Source organism: Bemisia tabaci, chromosome 2 (assembly GCF_918797505.1).
Source record: "Bemisia tabaci chromosome 2, PGI_BMITA_v3".
Classification (NCBI taxonomy): Eukaryota; Metazoa; Arthropoda; class Insecta; order Hemiptera; family Aleyrodidae; genus Bemisia; species Bemisia tabaci.
Genome location: NC_092794.1, coordinates 24501813 through 24529798, shown reverse-complemented (window position 1 = coordinate 24529798; position 27986 = coordinate 24501813). Strand labels below are relative to the sequence as shown.

The window sequence follows — 27986 nt, the reverse complement described above, 5'->3', positions numbered from 1 at the left end:
TGGTACCTACTGCAAACACATGGAGGGAAAAATTTTCTGTTTACAAAGTTTTTATAGGTTATGCATTATTTTATTGTCCTTCGTTTTATCCAGTCTTATCGTGTTTTCATTTTTATCTTTTCTCTGAAGGAAATGTAGTGTCAGTCTGTCAGTGTAATCTTTTTTGCGAGTGACTAATTTTATTTCGTCTCAACAATTTTTCAAACGCTACAATATCAATTCACTTCAAATATTAAAGATTCTCTCATTCGTCATCAAAGCTTTGATGTTTATCACTCGTCAACAGAACTGCTGCAAATTGTAGACACTCCTTCTGTCTCGACCATGGATTTGGATGATGATTCAGTTCCTAGAGGAGCTCCAAAGCCGAGATCATTTACGGTAAATTTTATCCGTTCAAAGTTTTCATGCACAGTTATCAACATACTGTCACCTTCCAGGCAAAGTATCACAAGCGCCATGCGACGTTTAAAAATTTCCGCCGCCATTATATTTTTTTACAGAGAAATTGTTCAACGAACCTGTCCGAAAATTACACCGAATTTTCTTTGTGCTGCCGATAAAATTTAGTGAAATTTTTGAACAGATTCAACCAACAATTTCTCAGTAAAAAAATAAAATGGCGGCGGAAATTTTTAAACGTCGCATGGCGCTTGTGATACTTTGCCTGGAAGGTGACGATACTATGTTGAGACACATCTCAGTCATATATTACTTAATGTACAATACTGTATCAACTTTGTGGCTTTTTAGTTCTCCATTGATCATGGTTCAAAATACAACCCATCAGGTAGCACAGTGTTAATTAATTAGTTGTGCGCTGACCAGCCTGCAACTGAAGGGTCGAGTACTTTCTGCAACCGGTATTCCTGGTTGCCTCTTTGGCGCTAGTGTGCTTGCGTGTATGCTTTATGAAAAGATGTGCTGGATACTTACAATGATAAACCAAAAATCCATACCCTCTACAAGTAAGCTACTTAGCTTTTGATCTCGGTCATAATCTGAGGCCAGGCAGCTGATGTGGAGCCCCTAAGGCAGGTAGCATGAAGTTAAACTTTTAAATCTGGGGGCACTAGGAATGTACCCTGTTCAAAGCGTTTTAAATTCGCTGCTCTTATTTCATTTTTACTAGCCAATTTTACGGTTTGAAATCGTAGAATAATTGTCAAGTACTCAGAAAAGATAAATTGAGAAAATGTTCAAGAAATATCAACTAGTTTTTATATTAAAAAAAAAATACTTCAAGAAGTCTGCATTGTCGTGACTTGAGATGCATAGTTGACAAGTTTAATCATTGATGCTCCTCAAGTGGTTAATTCCCTTTTCTGTGGGTCACCAATTCATCACAATGTTTACTGCTAGGATCAATGCCAATAAGAAGTTCCAAAAACATTTTTTTGGCCCAATCTTCAATTTTTGAGCTTTACTTGCCTCTAAATTATGACATTTTTTCCTCTTTTTCCAGGAGATTCCTAACAAACCTGAGGTTCCTGAGATCTCGCTGATTTTCGATTCCAAATCACCTTTTGACAAGGATTCTGTACCCAATACCATCAAACCAACAGAGCAACCTACAGAAAAGACGTCTGACCTTGCACCAGTCTCTGAATCGTACAATGTTTGGCGCTTCAAAAATGCTCACCTCCTTAACCATGTATCCAGTCGCCCAAATTCTTTCCAGCCTGCTCCACTCTATGACGGAAGATCAGAGGGAAGACCTACATTTAGCTCTAATTCTACAGTGAATCCACCAGGTAATTTCGTTGGTCTCTCGAGTGGTCATCAAATAAACTATGGGAATAGTACATCAGAAAAAATACCAGTGCGTAGCTCCAGCCCCTCTGAAAATTCTCCATATATGCCGAACAACTTTCAGTACAATTCTCAAATGAATTATGTTAAGGAAACGTCAGAGAATAGACCCATATGTAAATTCAGCTCCTCTGGAAATTCATCAGAAAATTCTAATGGCTTCCATAATGGCTATCACATGAGCCATGCTCATAATGAGGCACAAATTGACAGGCTCAAACATAGCTCCAGCCCCTCTGTGAGTCCATCAAGGAATCTGAGCAATCTCCAAAATGGTTATCAAATCAATTGTGTGAATGGAATACCAGAAAGTAAACTGGCTTTTGGATCCGTTCCCTCTGAAAATTCATCAAGACTTCCTAACAGCCTTCCAAATGGTTGTCAAATGAACTTGGCTCATATGGAGACACAAGTTGATAGGCTCAAGCACAACTCTTGCTCTTCCGCAAGTCCATCAAGCCATCCAAACACTCTTCAAAATGGCTATCAAATGAATTATGTCCAATTTTCCAGTGTCTCTGCTCCAATGCCAAACCAGAACTCAGCAGTTGCCTTGGCTAACGGTGTTGGAAATCATCAGAATGCTTCTATGCCTCCTCACAACAATAAAAATCTAAATCAGTACGGTGTTTATAACCCCTATGAACCCAAGGACCTTGTTGTTAGAAACTCGGACCGTAAAGTATCTTTCGAAGATCCCCCAAAAGATACATTCCACTCGGTATCACCTTGCAAATGCAATACTTGCGTTCAGAAAATGCATACCAAAATGTGTCGCTTACCTCAACAAATGCGACAGTTTAATCCTCCTCCTGTCTCACCCGCCGAATCATGCGAACAACCGAAGACAAAAAGAATTTCTACATCAGATTTGTATCAGATAGTTTTAAATCAGACGGAACAGCTGATGTTACTTCGGGAAAAAGTTGATGAGCTTTTGAAGGAGAAGACACCCTCAAAGGCACGTGCGTTAAGTATTCAGCAGAGCCCTCAAAAACGGACAGTAGCAATCCAAGTAAATGCTGATGACGATCTACGGCATAGGTCTGTCGGGGTAATGACAAGTTTCTGTGAAAGAAACTCGCCGAGTCCTCAGCCAAGAAAAACACCACCAAAAATTAAAGATGCAGAGAAGGATTGTTGTTGTAGCTGTAATCATAAGTCATCCCCCAGGCCCTCACCAAAGGATAGAGTAAGTGATGAAGATGATATAGGTAGTAATCGGAGCAAAAAAAGCACACCTAACTCGTCACCGTTCAGTCAAGACAAAAACGATGTTTCATTAACATTAAATGCTGCCAATTTACCACCTGTTCTAGAACAGATTCCATCTCCTGAGCCATCGGTTCATGTAGAAATGCAAGATTACCATTCTTCCTCGGATGATGAAAGGTATGTAATCACATTCAGTGCTTTTAAAATTCTCTTTACATTTATGGACTTTTGAGCCAATACCTGTAGGATATTGAATTTTGGGAAGACATTGATAATTGTTTAGGACGCTTATTCAAGTTTTGAAGGATTAGGGTTCCGTGAGAAATTTCATTTAGAAATGGATTGGGAACAGCGGAGAGCCATTAACAGATTATCAACACAATTGGTACACAATATTTACACATCCAGACGAAAATACATTGTAGCAGTCCTACAACATACCAAGAAAATACAGAAAAGAAAAGGAAATGATGCAGGGATAAGGCTACCAGTTTTTTGGGCGTCACTAACTGTAAGAAATAAGAAAAAATGCCCGACACGTCTCGTGATAGAAGAGCTTCCATTGCCATGAGCAGAATATTTTCCCACTTATCCTTGTGTTATGTTCTCCTCTTTTCTGTATTGTTTTGTTTTTTGATACATCTGTACATGCAATAGAACAAATCGCCCATGTTCGCATAATATTCTGTCTCCCCCCAGATGTTTGTTACTCTCTTTGTGAGGAATTTTTCATGTCTTGAGCCTCAATAATGTTCTTTTGTGTTACAGTGTAGAGTCTGTGAAACAAAACCCAGATAATTTAAATCACAATGGAAAACAAAATGGCTGGACATTCTACGACAATGTCATCGTAAGTTAATCTTTATTTCTCTTAAAGAAAAGAAAATAATCATTGTTAATCCATCATAACATTTTGGGTCAACCAACAGGCAACTGTTGTAATTTTATTCAATGCACTTCCTAAAATGCACGAGTAATGTACTTGTTAAAATTGGAATAACTATTTGAAAAATAATTTTACTCATGCTTGATCATGAATGAAGGGTATGACACATGAAAGGAATCGTTTTCAAAAGAAGTGAACCAAGGTTGTTCATTTTTCCGACTCAGTATTTCAGTTTACCTAGTTCATTGTTCTTTTATGTTTTAACTTTCATGAATTTTTTAACTGAATGAGCATTTTCTAGAAATCGCAAAAATATCACACAACTCCTCCAATTTTGATACCTTACAAATATCTGTTTGATTTCTACCAATTGACAAAATGAAAAGTAGATCAAGGCAGAAAATACTGCGCTCATTTTCTGCAAGAAATGTGAAGCGTATTTTGAGGAAACATCCTGTGCTCTCTCATTCTGTGCACCGACAAATTTGCATCACAAGGTTTATAAGAATCTTCTTTTTTAACTAGCTACTCTGATGAAATTATCCAGGAGAAGTCTCCCACTAAAAATTTTTTTTTTAATGCCATGCTGAGTGCTTGATCAAGTCTAGCCCAATATATTCATTATTTTTGTATGATACATTTTACTCCGTATCGGGAAAGTCTTATGGAAAAATTTTTAAAAAAAGATTTAAAATTGAACATGTGATGTGCAAACAAAATTAATTAATTCCAAAACGATCTTACAGGGGCAGGTAAACAATATTCTACAGAATTCTCAAGAGGCAGCGTTACAGTCTCAACCTGTCCCCAAGAACCCCATTAACTCCATCCGACAAGCAACCCTTGAGCAGCTTCATAAAATGGGTATTGGCGGTGTGGATGAAAAGAATACTTGTGAAAAAAGGTGAGACTTTAATTTTATCACATTATTTCCAAAGACTGAGAGAAAGAAAGGAGAAAGTGCTTAAAGAGCTGATTTCACAGTATTTTTTATAGTTTTTTTCGGATACGGGAAATAGTATAGAAATAGATTTAAAAGTGAGAAAATGCACCGCCTAGTGACGTCATCTGGCAGCATTTCCCACTTAAACATACATATTTTAGCAAATTGGATCATTTTGTCATATCTTCTCCAATAATTGGTCGCTTCATAAACCAAGGGTATCCGAGTGTTCAGTTCACTCAGTAGTTTCCACTTAAACAGGAAATTCACCTTTCAGACACCTGCAAATTCTCTATTTATACTTATGTTTTTGATGGTGATTTTAGGGTTTTTCAGTGAGGAGAAAACTAATTTAGACTAATCCTATGGTACACTAAAAACTCTAATTTCCTGCTCATGAGTTAATTTCATACATTCTTAGCATCAAATTTGGATGAGAAAACAAGAATTGAAAGTTTTAGTTCATACTAAGTCCAACAGTTCATTCCTTCATCAATTTTTAGTAATACTCTCTTTTGATAATTAAACCTCTCACTCATCAGAAAATCCATTTGGCTCTTTCTCAAGCCTTTCAAATCTAGTTGCATGAAATCAATCTCAATATCTTATGAGCTTTATTTGATCTTAATATCAATGGAACTGTAAGAAAAAAGGCCCAGTAAGAGAGTGTAGTGTGTTATTGTAGAAAACAAAGGCGATTCAAGAGGCCAAAATATTGGCAGCTTAAAAAATATTTAGCCATTTCTTATTGATTTTAAACTATAATCGAACAATATCATTCAGAGAAGCAACAACTTTGCTCACGTCCAACTCAAGAACAGATCTTCGCTGTTGGTTAGAGGACCCCAACCCTGTTCCCCCGTGCTAAGGCAGAACGCCGTATGAACCTTCAGGCGTTGCCAACTTTCTTTCGATAAAACTCGAATTTCCTGGTAGACTCATTAATATTTTTCTTCAAGTTAATCAGTTAATTTTGCTCACAATTCCACCGAAAAGTCCTGTAAATTTCAAGGTGAAATATTCATAACTTTCGTAAAAGATGAACAATTTATCGAGGGAAATTTGGCAACTCTCAAATGTTCATGCGGTGTTCTTACTTAGCACGCCAGTGTTTCTAACAAACTACTATTTACGTGGAAGATATCAAGTGTTTCCTTTCATTTTGCAGAATGGGACAGGAGCTTTTTCCAGCTCACTTTAATCAAATTCCAAATCAGCACAACTTAGGAGAATCAGATCTAAGTCTACACATGAACCAGCTTGCAATGAAGTATCTGAATAAGGACCAGTTTACGAATGGTAGGGTGGTTTATTTTCAGTTTTAGTTTTTTCTTTTCTGTGGAAAAAGACAGTGACTTTTACAAATGAGAGAGAATTCTGTTGTTCCAGCCATTGGGTTTATGCTACACCTTGAATTATTAATCAGGGAACTGGACGCTACTCATTAACTTAATGTGCAAGGGAGAGACATCATAATGCTCTTTCTCTCTCACTCTCTTCCTTACCTATTATTTCAATGACCATCTTTTGTTTTCCTAATTTTTATATAAATTTTCAATAAGTTTTTGCTAATTTGATGATACTATGTAGTATAATCATACTACATAGCATATAGCTTGCGTGTAACATGAGTGTTCTATGATTGAAGTGATCCAATGTGAAAAATTCAACAAAAATATCTGAATAAATTACTAAGGCCGGTGAAATTTACCTCTTTCAGCTGTTGGTATTCAACAAGATATTGCCGTTTGCAATATGAATGGAGGAACCAATTTGTCTTTCACCACACTCAGGTACCTGGAACGGTATCACCTAATGCCAGCTGAATTGAAACAAGGTATGTGTTTCATTCTCTTATCCGTTTTTTTAAGTAAATCGACGACGTTGCATCGACTCAGTTCAAAACCGAAGGCTCAGCATCTTCAACTCAGCAAAAGTATCACTTCTCAGCATGACTAAATTTCCAAAAAATGCACTTTTCACAATCAATTTTCTCAAGATTGACTCAGAGAAAGTTAGTTTTTCAAAGCTCATTTTTCTCAGAAGATAATAAGGAATACCATAAAAAAAATATCGAAATTTAGCCAGTGCCAATTTTTTTATATTCCCTGCGTAGTCCATTAACCGGTGCCAAATATCATAGTATTCTGTGCATGGACCTTTACTTGTCTATTTTTTTAAATATTCACCTGTCAAGCACTGTGACCTGACTTCGTCCTGAAATAATAATGCTGTTGTGCACCAACATCTGACATTCTTGCCAATGCATTAACCTCTAACAAAAAAAATTCAAAATCAACATGGCAATCTATGAAAAAAGGAGAAGAAGCTAAAAGAGGAAGAAAAAGAAAATGATAAGGAGAGGAGGAAAAAATGAAAAGAGGAAGAATAGGAATGAGAGATTGACATGAACTGATCAGAGGAACAGAAAAATGTTAACCAATTGACATGGATTCGACAGACAAATAATAAAAACAGTAAAGATCCCAGTCTATTGCCGTGGTAAATTTCTCAATCAATCAAATGATCAATCATTAAAATTACATTCTATTGGAAAGTATCTAGACCCTTGACTTGTGTCGCGGGCATTTTGCTAGTCCTGTAATAATTATTTGCATCACTATTTATTTCCAGACTTTCCTCCGACGATGGAATGCTGTCCTCAGGAAAATTTCAACCATCCTCAGCCCCGTTTTGAAAACCACCTCCTGCATCAAGTTCCGCAGCATTTGACAAATAAAGTTTTAGACATCACCGCATTGAAACAGCAACCAAAACTGTTGTAGTGCTCCTGCCAATCATTTTTGACACTTTCCAAAACAGAAAGAATTTGTAGTCTCAACTTAAGCTCAATCTGTTTCGAAATTAGACTGTGGAATGTCTTGATTTCACCAGGTAATGAATGAAACGTAGGTCATCTATCATATTCCTCTTTAAAGTTGACGCCTCTAACCTAACGTACTAACCTAATCTCCATGATATTTCCCTTATCCAGGAAGATTATAATTGATCTCTTCTATATTGAGGAGAAATGAAGACTTGAACACTTGGCAAGCTTTCGTCGATATTGAATAAAAAATTTTTATTATTTTGAATCATTTCGATACAGTTACCTCTCAATTATTCAAAGTCTAAGGGAAAATTTAAATTAAAGCAATTTTTGAAGTATTCAAGTTTTCTAATTAGTAAGGAAAGGTGAAATAAACCTTTTTCAGTATGCAGACAATTTAAAGAAACAGCTTTTACAAAGGGAGCAAAAGCGGGTTAAAAAACACGAGGATATTTAGGGAATTTGTGCATACCTCAGTGTTTAGTAATTTTTGAAAGTTAGTGATTCTGGTTTGAGTGAGGAAGTTCTAATGAGCTGAATAAACTTTTTCTGCAATTGTGAACAAAGCTGAAAATACATTGTTATTTTTACAGACATAGACAATTCAGCATGTTTGGAACTGACTACGAATTTTGTAGAGTGTTTCTTTGGCTTCTTCATCGTCTGATCATCATTATTTTTCTCTGGCAATTCAGCAACGTTCACAATGATTTTTGAATCTATGAAAGCACCTCAAAGAAAATTTGAATTACTCGGGGGACTAAATTACGTACATTGATTTTTTTAAAGTAGGGAGGTTTTTTGAAGGGATCAGAATTTTCATTTGTGCCTAGGAGATTTTCGAATAATCGAGAGATGGCTGTATTTGTAATTAATTTGAAACAAAAAATAGAGTAAGACTGTATTTTCAAAAAATTTCTGTGTCGCATTTTAAATTAGAATTTTACCCTTATTTTTCTTAAAAAATTATTTTAAAGAAAAATTGTTGTATACCTACTTACTTTTAGATGTATTTTATCAAAGTTCTATTTTTTTACACAGTTGTTCATTGCCAAAATTTGTTAGTAATAATCCTTGTTGAACTAAAAGCATTGTGGAAAACTGACTCACACTTTTATAAGTGTCACGATGTCCTCTCATTTAAAACAAATTTACAGTTAAAGTTTTAGTAACTCTCAGAGTGTTCAACAATTGGTTGATTTGACCCATTCAACATTGTTTTCTGAACAATTTATTCCTCCAGAAATAATTTGTTCGACTTTCAGTGGATGAATCATCGTGAAAATATCCTTTTTACTATAATTTGAATAAAATTTCCCAGTTATGCATGCTTACATTTTTTTTAAAAAAATTGATCCCATGTATATAGAACTCTGTCCTGTTGTGAGTGAAGGCACGAAAATCAAGCTCTGGTACTTTGCTGGTGGATTTTTTTTTTTTTTTGGTAAAATTTTCTGTATAGACAAACTTTCACAGCTGATGAAAAAATTTGATCCAATTTAGGTATTTAATTAACATGAGATTTGGCATTCAAGGGAAGGAGATGAAGGAGGAAAGGCGGTGAGAGAGGCAAAATAGCATTCCAAGATGATCGAGTTTACAGACTTAAAATTAAGTCAAATTGAGTTGAAGAGACTTGGAAGCCGGGCTTTTCACAATAATCCAATTTTTTCTACATGGTCGAATTCGGTAGGATTAATCTTAAGAAATTTAACATTATTCCTTCGAAAAAGTGAGAAGCGCATTTATACCATTAGCTTCCTACCAGCTTGCTAGTTTCAATTTTTTTTAAAGGAGGTCTTTTTTTCCACTGTATTGGCACCTTATTATCTTAGAAAAAAATCCCTTATCTTGCTTAAATATTATGGTCTAGCTATGAAATGTTGTTCGGTGACTTTCAGGTATATGTTGAAGGCAAAAAGTAGCTTACCATTAATGAGGTACGATCCCCCTCGTACCATTTTTCCACCTAGTTTTTCGTGTCGTGTTTAACGTATGAGTTCTTCCTATGCTCTCAGTCAACAGTGCAAAAATTAGGAAATCTTCAAAGATTGAAATCAAATTCTTACTTGAAGTAGCAGAGACTCTGTTTATTCCATTTAACTCTGTTCAACTAATACAGTTAAAACTAAATAGTAGAAATTTAAAGTCTTCTCTTAAAGTTTAAATAGACTTAACAATACCTACTGGGAACTGCTCGAAAATTTGTGTGAATAGTAACTGCACCAAAATCAAAGTGAAAATTCACAATAGGTATTCATTGGAATTTTCCTTGGAAGCTAAACATGAAAAAAAAGTCTACAGTTTCGCCAGTGTAAAGAGATTTTATTTGCTGAATGACTTACTCTGAACATTCATGGTAGAAGGAAAATAGATACGGACATTGAACAGACTCCCCTCTAATCAGCTCTTCAGATTCACATTCACACATCTGTGTACAGGAGCTCTGTTGGTGTATGAAGAGACAGTCAAGACTCAAAGTTTGCGCACATGAGCTTTGTCAATGTGTCAGTGAAAATAAGTCTGACTACTACGTCACAGCTCCACAACTTTTTCTCTCATGATGCGCTGCTACATCTGCTATGTCCATATCTGTTTCCTTCTACCAGGCTGAGCACTATTTAATTTCATTAACGAGGGTGTGTTCAAAAGCAAGTTTCTCTATTTTAATTCTCAAGAAGCATCGTAGAAAAAGCAAATCTGTGGAAAGGGTATCACTGGTCATACTTTCAGCTTTTAAACGAGCTTAAGTTTTTTAAATTTGGTCCATGAGTTACTGAGATATTAGACTCTTTCTGAGCCCACCTTCTGTCGCAGTGGGTCTGATTTTAATGGATTGCTGTGGGTCTGATTCCTGAGCGTAGCTGTGATGCACCTCACTCGCAATAACAATGAGTCAGTGAGTTGTAATGTTGGTAGTTTTTGAAAATACATACTTTTACTTTTGCACAGAGAACACAAAAACACATCATCAGAACATCAGAAACATTAGACAGTGGTAATTCCATGATTAATGATGACATGCAAACACCAAGGTTTGATTGCAACTAAGACTCAAGTTAATTTTCCAATTATAATGACTTGAGCAAAAATCTCTCAAGAAACCTCCCTTTATCAGAAAACTTACCGTGCAGAGAAGCATGGATATTAATGATAACAGGTCCAAGTATCGAGGATCCTCGCTTATAAGGAGATGGACCGGCATTTACCTTCAATGCGCTTAATCAGGAGTGGACATAATCGGATTCGCAGAGAGCGGAGGTGAACTCATAAAAAGTTAAATAGCTTGGCGATGCAGAAACAAAATTTGAACAACTGTGGATTGATAAAATTCAAAAAGTATGGCCCACAAAACCCTTTCCACATATATCCTTTATCTATGATACTTCCTGAGAAATGAAATAGGGAAACTTACTTTTGGGTAAACCCTTGTAATTCTATACATACAGGCCAATGAAAATGATGGGAGAGTTCCGTTATTAAGGGATGGATAAAAAATAGCAGATTGAAATCAAAACAAAAATAAATATATTATCAACAAAATTTACACAGCATTAGACAACGTCCTGACTAAAGTAACAAAATCTACACTATTTACAAAATGATACAGTAATGTTCAACAGGAAGTTTTAATCCTGCTACAAAATGATAAGTTGAAATAATTAATTAGCGGATTAGATCATCATTAGGGGGAATGAGATATATTCTCATTACAAAGTTCAGGCGTCAGAGGAACTTATAAAACTTGACAAAATCATCTATTACTAAAATCATTGGGGGATGAGAAAGAACATGATTTCACACGTACAATGAGAAAATGATTAAAAGTGTATTATTTGTTCTTTCACTTTGAGTGACAACCAAGCAAACAGCCTCAACCAACAGGGGAAAAGATACTTTAAACAGTGAAATTATTTTAAATTGATCTAAATTGTTTTGCCGAATTTCATTAGAAAGGAGACAGTTTCAGACTAAAAAATTTGGGGGGGGGGGGGGAATAAATCTTTGCAACAAATAAATTTTTCAATTCTTATGTGTTGAGATATTGAGATAAATATTAGATTTATCAACTTTGACTGAGTTCGCTGAAAATAGATCATTCCTTAGGTTTAGAACATATTAAAAGAGGCATTTACATAAGAATGGGATGAATCTGTGTGATGGAATGGAGGATTTAGCTTGTTCATTTGATAGAAGTTCAAAAGTTTCACAAAAAAAAGTTTGTATTTGATAAATTTATAAGGCTAGCATCATCACACGCGCACACAAAAGAAGATTCAGAACAGAGACAGATAAATCAAGACTAATATCAATGAAAAAGTACTTGACCTTCCAAATCACAGCCATCTAATTTCAAAGTTACCTCGAGATGAGACTAAATAGAGAAGCTTTCTCCGCACCCACACGTTCCTTTAATGTTTGGGTTATTAAAGACAAACTCCGCCGATAGTTTGGTCTCTACAAAATCCATTTCCGTGCCCAGAAGAGTCAGCTGAGCTTTTTTGTCTATTATGACTCGTATACCTGCCAAAATGAAACAAGAATTGGTGAAACTAGAAAAGGCAATATAATCTCTAAAATAACCACTCCTCTTTTCCAAAATTTTTTCCGAGCACAATATACTTTCCTTTATCTGTTTTCGCCTTTCAGAAGCATTTTCATTCATCTCAAATCATAATTAAGTTGGAAATGTTGCTACAGAAGGTGAGAAATCCTCAAAATGTAAAAATCAATACGAGTAGAAGTTTTTATTAACACCAAAGAGAGGAGTCACTCAAAATGTGTTAGCCCAGTTAACAGTTTTACCGTCATGAAGACTAAATTTGTTGTTAATTAGGTAATTGGATTTATTAAAAAGTACAGTATATAGATAACAATTTCAATGCTGAAGCATGCAAATGAACATACTCGAAAATGCTCAAACAATGCATGATCGGATCTCAAGTAATAATAATCTAAGGCGAGCACATAGAAAACAGCACATGAAATTCCCAATGCCCAGTCAGCATTTTGTTCAGGGTACTGAGGAGACAGCCATCTGGGTTTCATCCAATTCAACAGAACAACCATCTTTTGCAGAAAATCGACGGTGTAAGGAGGCAATCGCATAACTCCATTTGCGAGCTTGCAGACTTCCTGTCATACTTTATTTTTTGAACAGAAAACTACACAACGGCAATTCTTTAAAACTGCCGTGATTTTTCTTCTCTGTGCGAAAAAAATTCTGCTTAAACTTCAAGGAATGATGTCAATTTGTTCTCCTTTAAAAATGTAACATTGAGGCGGAGATATTCAGACTCCGCAAACAAGATATATGATCGTAAACTTACGCTGTCGAAATGCTCAATCTTGCAATACTATGATCATGGCAAACGCAAGGCAATTTGCTAAAATGATGTTCTTTTTCTGACTCAACACTTTAAGTGATGAGGGGAATTGCGTGTTATATTATTAAATCAGGCATTTTACCATGGAATTGGTCAAATGACTTTCAGCCAAGTGAGAAATATGACCGTGAGGCAAAAAAATATTGCATTTCAGCAAACAAACAGCATTTTTGGAATTTTCTGCAACCCTGGCATTTACCACTTACTTTAAGAAAAATGTATTTCAAAATAATTAGGTGCTAATAGTTCATAAATGGGCGACAGTGCACTAATGTATGATACTGACCCAATTATAATTTTTTTCTCCTTACTTTGAGTTCTACTTCATTACGTAATGAGCTTACTTACCATCTTGAACTACCTCTTCATCAAATTTTCCTTTCTCTGTGGCATAATTTAGAGTGTAACTGAGGCCGTTGCATCCCCGCTGCTGGACACCAACTTTTAAGCCTATCTGTTGAACAGAAAATGGATTCAAATGATGGTCAAGGTTTTTCTTGAAGGAGGGTGGACAGGCTAGTTATGCTATAAACTGAAAAGCTGTAAGTAACATATATTACAGTCTTTGCAACTTCATAGGTTTGTGACCTCCTGGGCATACTTACTTACTGCATTTCAAAAAAAAAAAAAAAAAAAAATTCAGCTTTCAGATCAGGATTCAGTTCCAGGAAGTTGCCTGGTTCCCATCATTAGATACATTTGGAACCCAATCAACAGTTCTGTTTTATTTTGCAAAAAATTGGGCTTATGCTTGCTTTTTATTTCGCTCCATACTTCTCACCTTTTTCCTACGACCGATTTTAATTTCCGTCTCATGTACTATCTGGCAATATCAAGATGAGTGAACAAACATTTAGAAACTGCTGTATGACGTTGAGAGAAATTATTATCCGATAAATAAAAAGGGAGGATTGCCATAGAAATTGTTGGCAGAGGAGCAACATAAACATAATGGAGCTAAAACCTTTTCCACCCCCTGCCATGCAATAATGCCCGATGCCTTTGAGAGCTTACTAGGGGTCAAAACGTTTCTCCTACGATTCACAATCACTCTTTTATTGATAAAAAAAGAGAGTGTTACTCACTACTGATCTCTAAAAACTTTTAAGAAGCTGCCTTTGTAGTTTTAAACATACCTACCAAATTAGTTAAACAAAAGGCTTGAAACTTTTATGTTCCTTCAATTCCAAACTCTAGCTGATGAGGCATTTTTGATTATGGGTTGGTAAAAAAAAGGCAGCTATTTAATTATTTTTCCCTTAGCTGATGTTAATCAAATTTGGAATGTCGTCCATAATAAAACTTACATATTCTGGTTTGTCAGCTAGGATTTCTTTCACTTTGTTCACTGCTGCTGGAGTCTGTGGAAAAATGATAAAAACACAAATTGATGAATGATGCTCTGGATCACCAAAAAAAAAACATTGTTCATGCCCCTTAAAAAAATCGCAGGAGGAATGTTACCGAAACCAAAACTTGAGTGAACTATGTTTGACATGCTGACTAGGTACTAAACCGTATTCAAAACTGTAAATATGACATCATGAGCTTGATTAAGAGGCTGTGCAATCACAAAATGAAGCCTCCAAATACCAAGGAACGATGCAATCTCAGGTTGTAGTTTTGCTGTATAGAAAAACTCAAGCCCATACGGGCAGGAGAAAGAAAATCCAGCACAGTTAATTTTAGGTCGCGACTGAATAAATTAATTCACAAACAATGAAGGATCCTTATAAATAATGTAGTGCTTAGCATTAGTCATGCGAGTCCATCTCAAATAATCCTATGGGACCCATAGAGAGAACGTTACAGAAAAACGGTTCTCAGTACAATGCATTTTTCTTCTCAGGCAAATTTTTACTGTTAGAAGCAAGCCGAAAAAAATTATGACCCTTTCCATGAGCTATATCTATGGATTTGATAAAAATAGTGATTCAGCACTCAAACCAATATCTTTCCTACTAATTTCTCTTCAACTCTGTTTGAATTGGAATAATAGATGTAAAAATCTCTGCCAATGATACGTTGAAACACTGTCCGGAATGGACGAATCAGAAAAGAGATTAGATTCACTTTTATTCTTAATTTGCAGGTGATGTGGGGCATTCATGCAAACTCGACTTCTTTCAAGGGTCTATAAAACTATGTATGAATTTTGGGGCACACAGTTATGTCTTTCCTTTTCAAAATTGTACCAAGAGAACGATTCACATATTCAGAGAGTTAGGAGATCAATTTCTAAGCAAAATAATAAATTAAAAACTGATTGAATGGTACAAGACTTATACAGATGATATCATGTTTATTTGTGTCATGTGTGTCATAAATGTTAGATTCATTATCATTAAAGCAAAACCACGTATCTCCATATGCAACATTGCCGATTTCTAGCCATACTTTGATTTTTCTCAAGAAACCTGGTTGATGTAGCTACTTGAAAACTTCCTGGATTTTTCTTCTTAATCAGCAGAATATTTTGAATGAATTTTAAGCTATATAATTAGCTTCTTACTCTTCCAACAAACAAATCAGAAGCAGAAATTAAGAGACTCCACGATGAGGATACATGATTTTGCTCTTCGGCCATCGATATACTTGTGTCCGCTCGGTAGTTGATTTCTGAACATGTATTATGTGAATCATTCTCGAAGCACCTAAAATTTTTTGGAGAAATCATAAACGGAGTGCTTTAATTTGCACCTGGTCTGTTGTTCCACACATAAAAAATTAATCAATTACCCCCACATTCACCTACTTAATTTAAAATACATGCTGGATTGAAGAAAAAAGTAAAGTGGAGAAGCATAGGTCAAAGAGACTGATGGGATGCAAGATAGAGTAACTAACTTGTTAAAAAATTAGATGATGTTTCTAAAGTGTACTTAATATGAAATAATGATAGTTCTGGAATATGTACTACTGTACTGGAAAATGAGGTCATGAAATGCCAATGGCATCAGCCATTTTACATGTCATCAGACATGAGGGAAACTTTGCTCATAATAAAATATTCGTTTACCATGGATGTGAGGAAGATACAGCTAAGGGAACAAGTACAGTAAGTGTAAGGGGCAAGAGGGTACTATAATCTTGCGAAAAAGTATGGAGGAGGAATTACCTAGGTACAGCAATTACAATGATCTCGCATACATCGTGGCTTAGTAAAGAGCATACAACCATCTTTGATTAAGTCACTGAGTGCCAATTTCAAGCACAATTCCTTGCTTTGACCTTATGGTTTGACTCTTTTAAATAAAAGTGGTGTCATCTACAAGTTGGCGTGCAAAGAGAGGGAAAAAGAGCAAGATGTGTCAACAGAGGAAGTTGGGCGAATAGTTAAATACTTACCAAAACCAAGGCTGCCCTTTGAGGGATTAATCTCCTTGATTTCACTGACCGGACGGTAGCAGCAGCAATAACTCTGCTTGCTGCCATGACTACAAGTTACAGTTGTGTTGTAAGTACTTGAGATGAATGTTAATTGGTTCTCCTTGCACTGAATGGTGCATTTTGAAAATTACGAACACATTGTTGTTGACCAAAACTGCCTGGAGAAGAAACACAAATTTAGGTGAATTAAAGATAAAAATGAGAAAAAATTGCTTTCTACCAGTGAAACTATTTTAACCGTGGAAACTATGATCTTGTTATCGGTAATCAAGGTTGGTTGTTTATCTTTATCCGTTATCACAATATTTCGTAAGGTACAAAACGCACGTCAGCGAGCGATGGAGGGGTAGCGGAAACGACCGGAGAGAGCCGAACGGTTGGGTGACGTCACGAAGTGGGGATTCGTTTCGGCGAAAAGTTTACTTTGGAAGTGGCGGAGTCATTTTCATTTGGCTCGTAGAATTCCTCAGCAGTAGATGTCGGGCTAGCGCGTTGGTTAGATGCGGGTAGGAGCGCTGTACGATTTGAGACCAATAAGGCCTCATGCAGCATTCTCCAACCGATATCAAGGATAGATTATTGAGAGGGCTAGACGAGGAATACAATGTAAGGATAAACACAATATTTTCTTAAAATTTAAGCTCAAAATCTGTTATTGTAAATCTAGCTTGCGGATTACATGGTGTAACATGGCGACGGGCCTCCGAATCGTGATGTTTAACTGTGAATATTTTAGTGAAACTGCCTTTTTCAAGCCTTGGATGCGACCATGAAATCACTTTCGAGCACTAATCTTGCGATTGATCAATTAGTTTTTGTTCTACATTGCACTTTGAATTTATGTAATTGTGTGAAATACGTACCCTTGCGTTCCACTGAAGAGCTGAATGTAGTTCCTGTCCGACCTATTAGCTGCTGAGGAGAATTTCTGCGCCTGCGCACAACTCCGGTGGGCCGTGCCTTGGCTGGCTCATGGCGAGTGAACTTGCCGTCGTAATCTGTCAAAAAATAGACGTGAGACTTGAGCATTTCATTTCGTCACTTGCGTCCTTTTGAGGAATTGCTGGTTCCAAGCTTTCCTTATCCCCTGCGTTACGATTGTATTTTCCATTCCCTGAACCATTTATTTCTAGTTTCAATCCCGACTTCTAAATTCCTCGGTCACTATTGCCGGAGATACTTCAATCTCCTCGTCGAATCTCAACGTTTGTCCTTTCAGTTCCGCATGTAATATCCGGCTTTCCTTCGGATATCTACCCCAATCCACTCCACTTTCAACCCCCTTTCGTCTACCTCCTTAATTCCATATGTTCACTCAACTTTTACATCTCTAGGTTTGTCCAAATCCTAGTTGAATTATTACCTATTGCCTATTGGCCACTTCAGCTTCCTTACAAGTTCTAGGACTTCCATGAACTGCTCACCGAAGAATTTTTCTCCTTTTCACCCACCTTGGGCAATGGAACAGAAAATCTTCATTCCCTTATTCTTTGCTCGCATCCTAAGTACAGAGATACAGTTACATATTTTCAACAACCTCAAGCCATCAACGAGACTCCGCAAGTAGGAAATGAAATGCCTCGTCGAACGGAATGCCTCTAGGTCTAGACTCACCGAGGTCCCCTGATTTCCAATTTTATTCACCATATTCAACCGTAATGAGACCTCAGTCAGCATTGACAATTGTTGGAGCGTCATCTCTTCCTAAGGTGCCACCCAACTAATGTTATGACCTCAGTAAAATCACCCTGCCGCACTGAGTGCCATGTCACAGAATGAGGAAGAAGCCAGACGTTATGTTTATTTGCATCAAATCTAAATTTTTCAAACCTCCCTTGGAACAGAATAGGGAGTTCTTATTCTTAATGTGGTTAGTGTGCTCAAGCTGGTAATCTGATACCTCTCTCTTGCATGCTGAGAAGACCTTTACTGACCTCACTTGGTTCTATTCTCTCGGGATCATCAACTCTATACCATGGAGTTCCCAGAGTTAAAGACCATCAAGTTCAGTGCGTTCATCCAGAGGTTTATCGCTTTTCTAAGAGAGGATCATTTATCAGGATATTCACCTTTCTCAACATGAGCAGAGTGTTGGAAAGCTAATGACATCATTTTTTCGTACCTTCTCTAATGAAACTAATCGCTTGGGTTATCTTCGTGACCATTGAGTAAGCCATGATTCTGAAAGATTTTTTTCGTGTTTAAGTCCACAATCACAGTCTCTCTGCGTGTTTTTTGCATGGGTCTAACCTATATCCTCACTCAGAGGAAGCACCCCATGTCCCCTGCGTCACTTTAATATTTACTTTTAAATGGAGGTATAAGAAAGAAACGGACTTCCTTGAACAAAGCACATTGGCAGCTAATCATGGGTTGCCCTACTTATTACGGGAATATTGACACTTTCAGAAGAAACCTGAACAAGGCTGAAACTGATGTTACTGCAAAGTTAGTCCATTACTGGCGAATGTTCATTACAGTGGTAGAATTCATCTGCACAGATTGTGAAAGCAGAATACCTCAAACAACTGCCATGTTTGAAAACTCCTGCTGTTGCTGTTGCCTTACTGCAACTGCAGCAAACTAACCCATATTTTCACCTTAATTTTTGGAATATTTATCTTGCTATTTGGGCCATTTCTGGTCAATCGATTTAGTTTCCTGGTTCATCGACCAATGTCTCAACAAACCAGATTTTTATTCATTTATTTGTCGGAATTGTGGCATTTTTTACATGCTAAGCTTTACATATTTTATATTACCAATATCTTGTTTAACTTATTTGTCGACCGCCTGGACTGGGCTGAAATAAAATATCATCTGATATTTTACTAATTAAAAATAGCTAATATCTGAATTTCCATAAAATGTGGTGAGAAATTTGCTTTGTTGTGAACTGAGATGCTTATCTCACTAGTCTCTTCATTACTTTAGTGCTGTTACTAGTTCATAACTGTGACTTCGCATACGGATTTTGTTATTTTTAGCACCAATTTTCTTCCCTAGAAATATTGTGATAATTCAATTTCTTAAGTTAAAGTCCAAATTTGGAATAGTACAATTTTCTTAGCTTGTCAGATTTTCATGATGTAACGCTCCGTTTTGGTACCTACATGTGACAAGGCCTCATCATAATTTAGTTGAGAAAAAGTATCTTCCAATTCCTAAGATTTTTGAAGTCTCTTCAAGAACATTTTTCTAAAAATTTCTCTTTTTCTTTTGCAGGTTGTGGACATGGGAGTCGTCGCAGAGGTCATTTCTATCTTGGAAAAGATGCCAATCACAAAAGAGGCCCTTGAGGTATAATTTTTTGCGTTTTTATTTATAAACTTCGCGTGTTCTCTGAGTAAGCAAATATTTTAGGCAATACTGCTATCCCTAAAATTTTAGGAGAAAAGAGGGAATCACACTGATGAACTTGGTCATATTTTTGCTGATATAATTGATCAAATTTTGAAAGTAAATGGATTGTAGAGGTGTCGTCAGCTAAGTTGACGGTTGTTTACTTTCGGCTTGCAAGCGTTTTTGCGTCACTACTATCCACATGAAAACATCAGACTCGTGCAGAAGCAAGGACACAAGCTTAAATAAGTTGTTTAATACTTTCAAACCTTGTAACACTTTATTTTTTAGCCACACAGGATTCACAACCACATAAAAGTCGCTAATCATAACTGATAAGTAGTTTTTTTACAATACAATCATGAGACGGATGTTTTAAGGTGGATGGTAATGGACGTCGCTTTGTGCAGAGGCCCAAATTCGTCGTTGGCACTTGCAAACGGAAAGTAAACAACTGTCAACTTAGCTGACGACGCCTCTAGCAAAAACATAAAGAAAGAAACAGAAATACTCACAAGACCACTGAAAAGGCACCGGAGCTGTGTGGATGGCGGTAATAAAATGTGCAGCACTGCCAGGACATGAGCTGATTTACTTGCCGGAGAATTGCTTGCTTCGGCCTGAATGAAGAGTCATAAGTCAACATCATAAGAGAAGGAACGGTACCCTGTGAATCTAATTTCAGCATCTTTTCAGTGGGCTTTTTCAGTGATTTGAAAAATGAAAATTAAGTAGAATTAAAATTACTTTTATCCAGTCATCAGTTTCAGTGGAAGCCGTAAGTGAAATGTGTTTGAAAAGCAAGTTTCAGTGTTTAAAAACAGAAAGTGCTAGCAAAATCTGGTGCTGGTATGATCGGTGTAGCTTTGATTTCTATCAAACCCGTGACACCTCTGGAAAATCGTTTAGCTGAAAATTATAGATAACTTGCCAAAATTAGTCTTGCAGACCAGAAAGCCCTTAAATTTTTGAGATCCCGTTACAACACCTCTTGTGTCCCATTTTACTCTTACTATGGAAGTCTTGGTTAGAATCAACAAATTGTAATTAACAGAGTCGCTCTGTTGACTTTCATCAGTTTTAAAATCAGCTGTGAATTGAATGTAATGTTAGATGCCCATATTAATCGTCTCTAGCTGTATGATGAATATGATTTCAATTGTGCTAAAACTAAAACCCCTTTCCTGATTTGAATTACAGAATATACTTTTAAATCTATGAATATCAGTCAGTTGAGAAAGATACTTTTACCTTTGTTTTCTCATGCCAAAAATTTTCCTGCATTCGATTTTCTCAAATAAAATTTAATTGCAATCCTCCTGTAAATTGAGAACTTCTCATTACTACATTCTTCAGACCTTGGTGCTGTAGGTACCTCTGAAATACATACAGAGTCTCTGTAGATAGTCAAAGGTATGTCATGAGTAACACTGTTGAATTCTCCATGAAACTTCTCTCTTTTTTGGAGAGAAGTCATGAGATTTTCACCCCTCTGAGCCTCTGTCAGGAAGGTTTCATGGTTTAATTTTCCTTTTTTAATTCATCTTTGCCTCTGTTGTAGGTCACGAGATTGGGGAAATGTGTCAACTTGCTGCGAAAAAAAACAGACTGTGAGTCGTTGGCCAAGCGGGCGAAAAATTTGGTCAAACGTTGGCGTAACCTAGTTGACTTAAGTGGTGCTTCACAACAGAACGGTGCTGCCGTTGAGAAAAGCGTCAACCCTCATGAACCTCTAGTGGAATCCGTACCGCGTACACATGCAGCCAATAAGCGTCTCAGAAAAGCGGAAGATGACTCGTGTGAAACTTATGAGCCACAGAAGAAAAAGTCTCGAATCAATGGACTGACGCGCAGTCAACCTGTGATAGCCAATGCAGAAGGTGAGTGCAGCCGGCGTGAAGAACCTGTACCTGTAGAATACTTTCCTCCGGCAGAAGTGCAAGTGCCTCAAGACCCTCCCATGGAGCCTCCACCTGGCCCTAAGAAGCGCGGCCGCAAAAAAGGCTCTAAAAACCGAAGCACGCTTCTCAAAGCTGCAGGCACGGTCCCAGTCGACGATGATCCAATCAAAGAGAAGATAGCATCGATATCCCGCACACCCAAGGTCAAAACCACCCAAGAACTTGTTGCAATGCTTGGTTCCAAAACGGGCGAGCTGGATGTTAATGTTGTGCCCAAGGACCGAAGTTCTAGTCTTAAAAATAGTTTGAAAAAAGATCAAAGTCTTTCCAGTAAATACTTAAGTCAAGAAGACATCCCATCAACGCCAGATAAGCCTAGTTCACCAATAATAATTGATAATGATAGTCCTACAATAGAGAAATTAGAGCCACCTCCTGAAGATCCCCCACCTATTCCTCCGCCCAAATTTAACACCGTAGAAGAAATACTGTCACAGTTGCCCCCTATTGACATTGATGCCATATCCTGGGATGAAACACCCGTGCCTTCTCCGCCTGCAAGTCCAGTTGTGACTGTCGACGATTTAGAGCGTCTTCATGGTGAGTGTGTTGAGGGTCTTAACGGAGTGTGGGAGCACTCTGCACCTCCAGCACCACTGCAGAGTGAAACGTTTCGAGAGTGGCAGGAAATGGTTCACCGAAGATCCTACCACAACGACTTGCTTCGAATTTTGCCTTACACAGTGATCGATTAAGCTTTTTTACCAAGTTTCGTTTGTTTTTTTTCTTCTTTTTTTTCTTGGTCGTAGTTTACTCCCATCTGTTTGTTGCTCTCTGCGTTTGGATCTTGTACTTGTTAAATTCCCAACATCTTCATTTCAAGAAAAGAATCCCTTGTCCTCCATCAAACCTAGCTCTAGCTTTTGAGCATGTGTAAACTACTTTCAAATGTAATGATTCTCATTTTCGAGACCCAAATCCCAAAAAATTGACCAAATCTTCATTTTGGAACTGGGAAGATAAATTCATATTTTTTTAAGGTTGGAGATCAAGGAGAAAATCTTTGAGAAGATTAGACGGGAGAAAGGAATTAGCAGAGATAGTAAAATCCTTTGAAATCTTACACTAGATATAACTTTAATTCCAGCTTATAAAAAGAGAATTTAACGTGAAGGATCAGAACTCTGCCCTAGACCTTGCCATTTATTTTGTACCACAAAAAAATAACTGATCAGGTGCTTCTCAGCCCCTTAATATTATCATTTTAGGATTTACTTTTAAAATATTCAGGGAATGATTGCATTTAAGGGGGAGCTTTATTTCTCAGAATTTGGCTCTTAACTTTTTTATATGATGTTGTTACTTTTCTCCTGAGATTTCATTCTTTAAAAAAAACAGTGAATTGAACTGTTTAAGCAATTTAATACATCCCTCAACTCTGTCCAACTACAAAAAATCTGCTTAAAATCTGCTTCATATAACAAACAAAGGTACCAAATAGTGTACTGAGCCTTCGAGATGCCTGCAGAATGATTTTTCCGTTTTAGCAAAAGTCTTTGGAGCCTCAACCTTCAATTACCTTAATGTTGTTGTAGGTTGTTTTAATGAATGTTGTATCACTTAGCACCCACAGAAAATCTATCAAGGGAATATATGCTGTGATATCACTTGTTTTACTTTTTCTCTATGATGTTAAGTTAGTTATTATAATGTACTCCACAGATTCTATCATTAATTTTGCAGCTACAAACATTGATTCTGCAATTTGAAGTTTCAGACCTTTAGTAATACCTCGATTAACCGATGAATTGTGGCAGAAGCCTGAGCTGTATACAGAAAATTGATAAAAAAAAACAAGTGTGGAAAAAACAGAGAAAATGAAAGCAAAGCATAAAAAGTCAGGCTTATATATGTCTCATTGTAGCGTTCAATAAGTGGAGCATCAAATAAGTGATGAGTAGATAATCGAGGTATTACTGTAGAACACAATAGTGGACGAGAATCTTGCAGTTATTTTCAAACGTTTCTGACATTCACTAAATTATTTCAGCAAATAATAGTAGCTAAACTGATTTTTTTAGTAATCAAATAAAAATACTTTACATTAGTTTAAAAACTGAGTAAAGTAAATATTTGTATTTATGAACACTACTCCAGCCCAAACGCATGAAACCTTCTGGAGATACAGTTTTTCCAAGTTCATTGTAAATTTACATCTTGGAATATAATTTGGAGTGTTGGCGTTAACTCACCAAATAATGTTAAAGATGATTTTGCCATTTTGCTGCAACATGTTCTCTCTCAAAAAGTGTAAATGATCTATGTAATGTGCAGTCCTACCACAGGAAGAAGCATTTCAATCACAATTATTTTGATCATTAGTCCCAGAAATCTTAAGAAGAATCAGAACAGTTCTTAAAAATCTCACCTAAAGCTCTAGATGTTAGTTAAACATTTTCTTAACAAAGAGCACAAAACCAATTCAGAAAGAAGAAGATTCAACAGAATGACTGAAAAAACGCAATGCGCAACATTCAGATGGCCATCACTCGGTTTTGTTAAAGTTTAAAAAAGGAAGAAATGTAATTGTTTCTGTTTATATTTTTTTAGTTACTACTTGAGTAATTGTTTAATTATTTTTGAAATGTACAGTGTACAGTCGACATTTTTTAGAAATAACCTCTATCGCGTCTTTTAAGAGGCCTTGCTCATCATCAGTTTCAGAGGATGAATATAATTTTAAACTCATCATTTTCTATCCTCAGTTTATCCGGCAGAATCTCTCTCTTTTTTTCTCCATTTTTCAAGTAGGGTTGCTGGAATATTCTGTTTCTATTCAATAAGCTTTTGAAGACTGGTTCTTCAACTTCAAACTTGAAGAAAAATTTCGTCAAGTCTCTGGTAGTGATAATCAATGCTCAAGTGCAGATTCTATTTTATTATTCATTTGAGTTTGAACCAAAATTGAGGCATTAAGTGTGAAAAGGGCTCTTTTCGGTCTCAATGCCTCAGAATTTCCACTGATTATTTATATTTTAAAGAGGAAACTATCCGCTGAATTCATTGAAATTTTTCGTCTAAAGCATTGTAAAATCATGAATAATCAGTAATTGATTCGATGAATTACATACATTTGCTTTGATCATAATTGTAACACAGTCAGAAATTCTGAGACACTGCAACCTGCACTTCAATTAATTTACATAATTCAATTGTAGAGGGGGAGAATTCAAATGCTTCCAATGTTCATGTACACTACTCAATATCCAAGTTATGCAAGTTGTAACATCTACTATAAATTCAAGTATTTTCAGTGAGGCCTGTCATAAAATGAAATTATTTATCTTGAGTACCAGAATCAGCTCCTAGCACTCAAGTCACATATCGACGGTGCAAGTCGGCAATCACATAACTCGTTTGCGGTGTCTGAAAATCTCCGCAACTATGTTATTTTTTTATAGGAGAACAAATGGACATGATTCCTTGAAGTTTTTGCAGAATTTTCCTCGCACATAGAAGAAAAATCACGGCAGTTTTAAAGAATTACCATTGAGTAGTTTTCCGTTTAAAAAATAAAGTATGACAGGAAGTCTGCGACGTCGCAAACCGAGTTATGTGATTGCCGACTTTCACCGTCGATATGCAGATCATAAGAAAACCCCTATCATATTGATAACTTCATTGTAATAAGTTACATTGGTCAAATTTTTGAGTTCAATTAAGCGGAAGAAACTTCTTTTATTGTGATCATTTATGGACCATCACATCTGCATGTTATCACTACATCTTAATTTTATACTTAGGCATGTTCATTCCATTAATGCAGTTGAGCTGTAGGGTTCATTTTTTACTCCTGATGTTCATCTCTTCACAGTAACTATAAATCGAAGCAGTGAATTAGTTTAAGGGCAGTCCTTTTTTTCCCCCAGTCATATGCATCTATTTGTTCAGCTCACTAATAGGCCAAATTTTACACCAAGTTTGCAGAAGTTGTTTTGCCTGTGGATCATGAAATTTTAACAAAAGTAATGTAAGAGAAAGAAATTCTTGATACTGGCACGCTGTGCGTGAAAAGAGAAAGTTCAATCAAGAAAATGCTTAAAAAAATTTCAAGGAGGAGACGCACTGTGAATTTAATGCTCTTCTATATTTTAATATGTCAACTTTCTTCAGGTCTATTTCAAAAGAAAAAACGTGAAGCTTTTTGCGCACCAGTCTAATAATAGTCCTGTATTTTTAATTTTGTTTGCAACCAATAAGCGTTTTGACCGAGAAACAACCACCTCAAAACCACCAGCAATTACTCCCTTTTACAATAAGCATCAGCACTTTTCTATCAAATTCCATCCGCATCAAATGTTTATTTTGCAATCTTTCTTTGCTAGATTTTTTGTGCTCCTTGTCATTTTGATCGCAAATTATCTTATCATCTTTGTATTCTGAACCATGTTAAATTGCTCCCGTATCGTCCAAATCAAAGATACTTTTCATTTGCCTCCTTTTTTGTGCCTTTCCTAAAACGGCTCATTAATCTCTACTCTGAGAGCCTGACTGTCAGACGTATGTGGCATCTTCAAATCTTAAATTTTTCGCTATATTTAGGCCACAGAACAGTAATCACATTTCTGTACTCCAACATTATCTTGCTTGAATCAATGACTGTTAATACTTTTCATAGTGAACAATTTTGGTGAAGTACTTGGAGAATTATGATCTTGCTCCAAAGAATTTTTCCTTTGAAGAATAATGCAAAAAGAAAAGACTTTTATCATGACAAAAGTGCAACGCCAGAAATGTATTCCTGCGTTCTGATTCAGACCAATGGAGTTTATATTCTACCTGTAATAAGTGCTGCAAAATAGTGAATTTTACTCGTGGAGAATATGCCTGGATAACTGTAATGTTTTTATCAAAATTAAATTATTTTAAAATTTGTTTCAAAATAATTTTACTATCATGGTTATCATAAGAGTAGACATAAGTTCATACTTACCACTTCAAAACTGGTGAATATCAAGAGGTAAACATTTTCTCTATCACTGAAGCATGAATATAATGAAATTCCTTTATCTTTGCGACTATCTTAATACTCTTCTAATTCGTTGGCCCATTTTCATTGTACGACCGAGAGCCCAATGTCTCAACTCCCAACATGAAGGACTAGTGTTCGAATTCTGAGTGCGCCCTCCTAGATGATTGCCTTATGGCTGAGAGTCCAATCCACTCTTCCTATGGGTATCTTATGCGCCTAAAAGCCGGCAACCTATTCTAAAATCGCCTCTGAGGCAGGGACAAGCAGCTAAGGTCTGCAGGACTTAACCTGTGACATTGCAGATCCCCATTTGGTCAAATACGGTCATTGCATGACTTTCAGTTCTTAATTGAGTAACTCTTTTTTCTGTAAGAGATTTTGTTACCATCAAAATTTTGTATTGTTTGTAAAACTCGATTTACGACTAAATAGTCAGGGTAAGCGTTGACGTAGAGGTACATATTTGTTGTAAAATATTTTATTTTAAAAAAAGAATGTCTCTCAATCATAAGTTCACGTCTATTTTTTTATAAAATTAGTGAGATAGGTTTGGCACTTAAATCGTAAAGAAAGCCTCTCAAATTTAAGCAAATGTTCTTTTCATTTTACACTCTCAGTCTATAGGGAAATTATTTTGCTATCGTAAAACAATGGACTGTGTAGTTTATAGACATTACTCTTTTTTACTTTTCATACAACCATTTATTGAAATGTTCCTGCTAAGTCCTGGTTTTTGTTTGTATTTTTTGAAAGTATCATACCAGTTTCCCATTAGGTAAACTATCTTCAGTTTTCAGAAACCGAAGTTTTTTGAATCGTGTCTCGACTATTTCAAGATGCTTTCTAACTTTTGATACGACTTTAAAACCGCCAGCAAGTCACGAAAAGTCATTACCCTCACTGCTCATAAATTGGTCCGAAAATTTTGATTTTACGGAACCCGAAAATTTTGATATGTACCTATTTGTTTCTACCATAATCCCTGAGACTTGAATGTGTCCTTGCAACACTATAAAAATGTGATTTTTCAAAAAGTATCCTGCTCTGGAGATAATGGTAATACTTTAATTGTATGTTTTGTTTCAATTTTGTTATTCTTCATCTTTGTTTTCTGTATGATAATTATTTTGATTTTCCTTTTTTTAATTTATTTTAATTGTTAGTATGATGTAAAATAAAATTTGTGTATTTTTTTCTTTGGTATCTTAAGATGGTAATAAATTACATTTATTGTACTCGCTGTCTTTT

General features: G+C 36.2%; 3 protein-coding genes across 4 annotated transcripts; 2 read left to right on the top strand and 1 right to left on the bottom strand.

Annotated features, from left to right (window-relative positions):
* Positions 1 to 57: 57 nt before the first annotated feature.
* On the top strand, positions 58 to 11681 carry LOC109029841 (uncharacterized). The gene is made up of 7 exons (XM_019040504.2): positions 58 to 381; positions 1466 to 3204; positions 3796 to 3877; positions 4660 to 4817; positions 6025 to 6155; positions 6577 to 6693; positions 7491 to 11681. Exons 1-7 carry the CDS (start codon positions 325 to 327, stop codon positions 7640 to 7642), a joined length of 2436 nt encoding a protein of 811 aa, XP_018896049.2. The 5' UTR covers positions 58 to 324; the 3' UTR covers positions 7643 to 11681.
* Positions 11192 to 17478, bottom strand: MagR (Iron-sulfur cluster assembly 1 homolog MagR). Of its 2 annotated transcripts, XM_019040530.2 has the most exons (5): positions 17327 to 17478; positions 16422 to 16621; positions 14381 to 14434; positions 13422 to 13527; positions 11192 to 12210 (listed from the first exon to the last, which is right to left on the bottom strand). In XM_019040530.2, the coding sequence occupies exons 2-5, from the start codon at positions 16506 to 16508 to the stop codon at positions 12062 to 12064; spliced, it is 396 nt and encodes a 131-aa protein (XP_018896075.1). In that variant the 5' UTR covers positions 16509 to 16621; positions 17327 to 17478; the 3' UTR covers positions 11192 to 12061. The 2 variants fall into 2 exon arrangements, with proteins under 2 accessions (XP_018896075.1, XP_072153092.1); XM_072296991.1 differs by lacking the exon at positions 17327 to 17478 and having other exon boundaries at positions 16422 to 16745.
* Positions 16918 to 27973, top strand: LOC109029847 (mediator complex subunit 26). The gene is made up of 3 exons (XM_019040516.2): positions 16918 to 17069; positions 19689 to 19763; positions 21367 to 27973. The coding sequence occupies exons 1-3, from the start codon at positions 17007 to 17009 to the stop codon at positions 22459 to 22461; spliced, it is 1233 nt and encodes a 410-aa protein (XP_018896061.2). The 5' UTR covers positions 16918 to 17006; the 3' UTR covers positions 22462 to 27973.
* Positions 27974 to 27986: the final 13 nt, after the last annotated feature.

Bases quoted from the DNA above. Each gene is read 5' to 3' on its own strand.
- MagR (XM_019040530.2), bottom strand. From the start codon at position 16,508: ATGGCAGCAAGCAGAGTTATTGCTGCTGCTACCGTCCGGTCAGTGAAA. The intron at 14,435-16,421 runs GTAAGTATTTAA...ATTTTTCCACAG, and splicing joins AAAGGGCAGCCTTGGTTTTG to ACTCCAGCAGCAGTGAACAA. The intron at 13,528-14,380 runs GTAAGTTTTATT...TCTGTTCAACAG, and splicing joins TAGCTGACAAACCAGAATAT to ATAGGCTTAAAAGTTGGTGT.
- LOC109029841 (XM_019040504.2), top strand. From the start codon at position 325: ATGGATTTGGATGATGATTCAGTTCCTAGAGGAGCTCCAAAGCCGAGA. The intron at 3,205-3,795 runs GTATGTAATCAC...TTTGTGTTACAG, and splicing joins TCTTCCTCGGATGATGAAAG to TGTAGAGTCTGTGAAACAAA. The intron at 4,818-6,024 runs GTGAGACTTTAA...TTCATTTTGCAG, and splicing joins AAGAATACTTGTGAAAAAAG to AATGGGACAGGAGCTTTTTC.
- LOC109029847 (XM_019040516.2), top strand. From the start codon at position 17,007: ATGCAGCATTCTCCAACCGATATCAAGGATAGATTATTGAGAGGGCTA. The intron at 17,070-19,688 runs GTAAGGATAAAC...TTTCTTTTGCAG, and splicing joins GGCTAGACGAGGAATACAAT to GTTGTGGACATGGGAGTCGT. The intron at 19,764-21,366 runs GTATAATTTTTT...CCTCTGTTGTAG, and splicing joins TCACAAAAGAGGCCCTTGAG to GTCACGAGATTGGGGAAATG.